Genomic DNA, 6717 nt, shown 5'->3' on the forward strand with positions numbered 1-6717 from the left:
TGTCCTGCTGTTGGAGACCTCTCGTATCCCCCCCACCTGGGTCATTGTGGCTGACTGTTCCTCTGTCTGGCTTCCTGTCTTTTAATCCTCTTCCTCCTGCTCTTCTGGCCTGCTTCTTTGGGCGTCCCTGAGTTTCCCCTCCTCACCTAATCCCTTTGGCTTATTGTTCTTCACTTCAGAAAGGTAGTGAAGCCAAAATGTCCTGGTGGGATAGATAGTCTGGTAAACCAATGACAGCCACTTAGTCTCTATTGCTCTGAATCCCCAGTGATAACATGGAAATAGAACCAGTAGAATCTGTTAAAGGAAGAATGGGTAATTTTCCTGTTATTTTCAGCTCAATAAACAGTCCAGTGGTTTTATTTGTATATACCTCCATTCCCAAAAGAAAAGCAATTTCTTTGTGATCTGAACTTAAGTGTCCATTGACCATTTATGTTTAATAAATAGAAAATTGCCTACGTTTCCTTTAATTTGGTCCTATATAGATACAGCTTAAAATATTCATCTTTACAAACTGTCTTTGTTTCTTTTCCAGCCCTGTTGGAAGCTGTTCTTCATATGAAGACAAAACCATTCCTGTTGATTTGATTTTCAATGCTTTCTTTAGTTTCTATTTTGGATTGAGAGTAAGTACCTATTGAAAGTGGAAGTAAAGACACAAACATTACAGGTGCAATAAAAAGAGACCTGTGGGTACCTTAGTTATACAACCTGCCTATATTTTCAGGCTCTGATGATAAAGGGTCTGGGCCCCAAATTGCTTAATACATAACAAGACATACAGACTCTCCTGCACTTCCAATTGTAAACCAGACTAAAAATACAAACACAAACAAAAATGTTCTTTCGTTAAATACCATCATCTTGTCACAATGAACATGTTATTGGTTTCTATTTTCATTCTCCAATGCCTCTCTAACAGAAGATACCACAAAGGGGATGGCTTGAACAGACGGGGATTTATTTTCTTACAGGTTAGGAGGCTAGAAGTCCAAGTTCAAAGAGCCATCTCTAGGCGCTGGGTGAAAACCCCTCGACCTGGGTCTTTAGCTCTACCTCTTACTCCCAGCCCACTGGACCTGGAGCTGTCTCTTCACTTAGGCAGCTGCTGCCTGCTGAGGCTGACAAATCCAAGGTCAGCAAGGAAAATGCATAGTCCTAAAATTATCAAGCAAAATGGCAGGACACTAATTCAAGTCCATTAACAGTTCCAAGATCGGCTGAATGATAACTTGGCTACATGCAGGATCCAACTGTGCCAAAAGCTCGAAGCCTCTCTCAAAGCTGTCTCCTTATATACTGGAAGCAGACACATGCCTAAGGCAGTTACTCAGCTACTCCAATAGATTCCACCATGGAGCTGATTATCAGTCTCATCATGGGGAATAACTACATCTAGCTGCCCAACCAATCAAAACTAGGCCCAGCCACATAACCTTAACTACCACAATTCCACCCCCTGTCAACTAGGCAGTTGTACACATCTCCTTCAGTGGATGGCTCCAGTGCCCTAGTTCATCTGAGTCACAACCTCATTCCCTTGGCTAGAAGGCCCTGTTCTTCTGCCTCTTGGGCACGGCAGCCCTGTCCCCTCACTTTTGGGCAGTGGCTATTTCCCCATCCCTCTGGCCCTCATGAACAGCAGCCCCACACTCCAGAGCCAAATTGGTAAAGGTCTGACTCTTTGAAACCTATGAGGCTGTGGTGGTCCCACCTCCAGAGGCCATGGTCCTACTCTTGAGGCTGAAACAGCTCTGCTTCCCATTTCCTTGGTCTCTCAGCTTCTGCCAATCAATGCCCAAAGGCAACCTACTACTATACTAGGAATCTTTCTGCTAAAAGGCACTTAGTTTTCTTGATCTATGGGTAGGCCAACCTGCTACTCCATCTCATGCTGATCTCTTCTACCAATTAAATGCCTGAAGGCAACCCATTCTGCCAGGGTGCTGCCTACCCAATGTCATCCAGCTTTCTCCTTCGTAAACTGGTAAGCCTATTCCTGTCTAACGCTGGTCTCTTGGCTCTGCTGCTGCCATCTCTTTGCCAGTGTCTTTGGTCAAAGACATACTCCACTCTTGCTTCTGTATTTTGGGTATCTGTCAGAGCAGCACCCCACTCTCTCCATACCAAATTCTGTTTTGGTTCTCTAATCCACTCTAACAGAAGATACCATAAAGGAGATGGCTTGAACAGATAGGGATTTATTCTCTTGCAGTTTGGGAGGCTAGAAGTCCAAGTTCAAAGTGCCAGGTCTAGGGGCTGGGTGTAAGCCCCTCAACCTTGGCTCACTGGATCTGGATGCATCTCTTTACTCAGGTAGCTGCCAACTGCTGAGGCTGACACAAAGTCAACAAGTAAAATGACACACTCCTAAAATTACCAAGCAACAAGGCAGGCCATTAATCAAATCCATTAACAGTCCCAAGACTGGTAGGTGACATGGCTGCTGCTGAATGACAACTTGGCTATATGTGGGATCCAAGTATGCCAAAACGCAAGACCTTTCTCAATGCTGTGTTCTTATATACTAGAAAAAGAGCACATCTGTAACACAGCTAGCTATTCAACCAATCCAGTAGATTCTACCATGGAGTTGATTATCAGCCTCATCATGGAGAATAACTGCATCCAGCTGCCCAGCCACTCAAAGCCAGGCCAAGGCAAATTGACACACAACTTAACTACCAGTTTCCCACCTACAACCAAGAAAGCTAAAGTGATCACAATCTAGAAGAGCTGTACTAACAAGCATGTGAAGATGTCATTGGCTTCACCGATAACCTATGTACCATGAAACTATGGGAAAAAAAATGCTTTTTTTTTTTTCATTTATTGCTTTTGTTAAACACTCTTCATCCTACAAGCAATTATTAAATATGATCCTAGATCTAGATTTCAGTGTATTTATCCAAAATATTTATGAGAGACTAAATTAAAATAGATATTGATTATATAAAGAGTTCTGGTGGTATAGTGATTATACCAAAAGATTGGTGGTTTGAACCCACCAGCCACTCTGTGGAAGAAAGATGAGACAGTCTCCTTCCATAAAGATTTACAGTTTTCAAAGCTCTATAAGGGTCACCGTGAATCAGAATAGACTCAATGGCTTTGAGGTTTTTGGTTTTGTTTCTTTTTGGTATTCATTATATATTAAAGACATATGCAAGTTTCAGAATATACATGTATATTCCCATGGCCTTCCTTTGAAACTTACACTGACCACACTGATTGTCAAAATCTTTTTAGAGGAGACTCTCCCTTCTCTAAAAACTGATTTTCTTAATCTAAATTGGGAAGCTCAAACACAAGACCTGATTGACCAAACTTCTAAGACAACTAAACCTTTTCCATTGAAGACCATCCTAAATTGTGCCCTTCATTGCTCGCAATGACTATCTATACATATCTATATTTATCTATCAAAATTTATTATCTATATGGGTCACTATGAGTCAGAATTGACTCAATGGCAGTAGATTTAGGTGTATTATTTATTTCTATATACTTTAAAGCTCTAGCAGCAGGAGGAAAGTAAAAGAATTTACTCTTATAACTACAAGTTACATACGTTAGGTAAGTGATATCAGTACATGTCAATTTATTGACTTAAATCATAGGTACAATCTCAGTGTCTCTATCTTCCTATATCTACATATATGTATTAGTGTGTATGTGCATGTTTGTGTACCTGTTGCAATTAGAGTTAACTTCAGTTGATGAATGAAATACAGTTGAATAATGTCATCTTTTGTGTTCATTTTAAAATTCATTAGGGTAACAGAATTTCAGGTCTTCTGTTTCTATTTCATAGTTTGTGGCAGCTGATGACAAGATCAAGTTCTGGTTAGAGATGAATTCAATTGTAGACATCTTTACCATACCACCAACTTTTATTTCTTATTATTTGAAGAGTAATTGGCTGGGTAAGTGCATTGTGGTAATCAGTAACAATTAAACAAAAAATCTCAATATTTCACATTTGTAAATGTTCTTCATTTTTCTTTAATGCCTTCCTGCGACTCAAATAATTCCTCACTGTGTTTATATGGTTTTACATTTGCAGAAATCATTTTTTAACCCTCAGCACCTAGCAATGTATTTGATGCCCAGTAGGTTTTCAGTAGTTTATGGAATGGTGGTATCTACCACCAGAGAGAAAAGAGCCCAAACATCCCACCCTAGTTCTACCTTTCTGCTGGAATACTTATACAAATGGGAGGAGATGAAAAGTCTCCTTTGGTCTTTAAAACCTATACATCATCATATACATATATACTATAATATGATAGAGATATGATACTTGTCTTTATAATAGATGTGTTGGCATTGCATGGGCATTATGAGCTTTTATTTGTTTTATGTACTTTTATATTATTATTTATTATTTCTACCACTCATCTGTCAATTTGTCATACTATGCTAGTTTGTGTGTCATACTATGCTAGTTTGTGTATTGCTGTGATGATATAAGATATGCCACCAGTATTTCAAATACCAGCAGGTTCACCCATGTTGGACAGTGCAGCTTCCAGACTGAGATGATAGAATAGGAAGGAGGACTTAGTGATCTATTTCTGAAAAATTATGTCACTTAAAACCTTGTGAACAGCAGCAGAACATTGTTTGATATAGTGCTGGAAGATGAGCCCTCAGGTTGGAAGGCACTGAAAATGCAACTAGGGAGAACTACCTCCTCAAAGTAGTCAACCCTAATGATGTGGATAGAGTAAAGCTTTGAGGAACATCATTTGTTGATGTGGCATGACTCAAAATGAGAAGAAATGGCTGCAAACTTTTATTAATACTCGGAACATGGAATGTGCAAAATATTAATCTAGGAAAATTAGAAGTCATCAAGAATGAAACAGAATTCATGAAAATCAACATCTTAGGCATTACCAAACTGTAATGGACTGGTATTGGCCATTTTGAATGGGACAATCATATGGTCTACTATTCTGGGAATGACAAATTGAAGACAAATGATTTTGTATTCATCATCAAAAAGAGGCGGGGCTCAGGTGCTGCTTTTCACTTGGGGACAGCTCTATTTTAAGTCCAGGGCCAGAGGTAGGCAGGTGTGAGGCTTGGGGCTGCTTTGGTTTAGGGGCAGCTCTATTTTAAGGTTGGGGCCCAAGGTATGTGGATGCAGAGGGGTTAAGGACCAACTAATAGAGATGAACTTGTCTGTCAGTTTGTCATCCTGTGGTGGCTTATGTATTACTGAGAGTCTAGAGGCTATGCCACTGGTGTTGCAAAATGCCAGTGAGGTTACCCATGGTGGACAGTTTTCAGCAGAGCTTCCAGACTAAGACAGACTCAGAAGAAAGAAGATGCCATCCACTTCTCAAATAATTGGCAAGTGAAAACTTTATGAATAGCAGTGAAACACTGTCTGATACATCACTGGAAAACTTTACAAATAGCCCTGAAACATGGTCCAACACAGTGCTGAAAGATGAGCTCATCAGGTTGAAAGGAATTCAAAATTTGACTGGGGAAAAGCTGACTCCTGAGAGTAGAGACAACCTTAACAATATGGATGGAGTCCTCGGAAGGAAGATTGGAAAATCTACTACCATAGTGATATCACCTCGGAAACCCAAGGAGGGGTCACTATGAGTCAGATCCAACTCGATGTCAGTGAATTTGGTTTTTGGTTTTTTTTGAAAGATTTCAGAACCTCCATTGACTGATGTAGCATGAGTCAAAACAAGCAGAAACAGATGCAAACATCCACTAATAATTGGAACATGGAATGTACAAAGCATGAATCTAGGGAAATTAGAAGTTGTCAAAAAATGAAATGGAATGCATAAAGATCAATATCCTAGGCATTAGTGAGCTGAAATGGACTGGTTTTGGGCATTGTGAATCAGACAACCATATGAACTACTATACTGGGAATGACAAATTGAAGAGGAATGGTGTGGCTTTAATCATCACAAAGGCTGTTTGGAGATCTGTCCTGAAAAACAATTCTTTCAGTGATAGGAAAATATCCATACACCTACAAGGAAAGACCAGTTAATACTACTATTATTCAAATATATGCACCAACCACCAAAGCCAAAAATGAGGAGATTAAAGATTTCTACCATATTCTGCAGTGTGAAATTGACCGAACATGCAGTCAAGATGTGTTGACTGTCACTGGTGACTGAATGTGAAAGTTGGAAACAAAGAAAAGTTACCAGTAGTTGGAAAGTATGGCCTTCATGACAGAAATAACACTGAAGATCACATGATAGAATTTTGCAAGACCAATGACTTACTCATTTCAAATATATTTTTCCACAACATCAGTGATGGCTATACACACGGACTTTACCAGATGGAATACACAGGAATCAGATTGACTACATCTGTCAAAAGAGGCAATGGAGTTCAACATCTTCAGCCAAAGCAAGGTCAGGAGCTGATTGTGGAACAGACCATAAACTGCTCATATGCAAGTTCAACTTGAAGTTGAAGACAATTCAAACAAGTCCACAAGAGCCAAAATATAACCTTGATAATATCTCTCCTGAATTTAGAGACCATCTAAAGAATAGATCTGATGCATTGAACACCAGTGACTGAAAAAACAGAGGAATTGTGGGATGACATCAAGTACATCATCCATGAGGAGAGAAATAGGTCATTAAAAAGACAAGAAAGGAACAATGTGGAACAAAACTCAAAATCATTTGGAGAAAAAAAAAAAAAGGG

The 6717-nt window shown here is 39.5% G+C and overlaps 1 protein-coding gene across 1 annotated transcript in view; it reads left to right on the forward strand.

The window, feature by feature from the left end:
- Positions 1-6717, forward strand: part of KCNU1 (potassium calcium-activated channel subfamily U member 1) — a 245574-nt gene that overhangs the window by 69596 nt on the left and 169261 nt on the right. Inside the window, 2 exon segments of the mRNA XM_007935054.1 lie at positions 539-629; positions 3818-3929. Coding sequence (XP_007933245.1) covers positions 539-629; positions 3818-3929 — 203 coding nt within the window.

This window comes from Orycteropus afer, unplaced genomic scaffold, assembly GCF_000298275.1.
Source record: "Orycteropus afer afer isolate SDZICR_OR568_19922 unplaced genomic scaffold, OryAfe1.0 scaffold00024, whole genome shotgun sequence".
NCBI lineage: Eukaryota > Metazoa > Chordata > Mammalia > Tubulidentata > Orycteropodidae > Orycteropus > Orycteropus afer.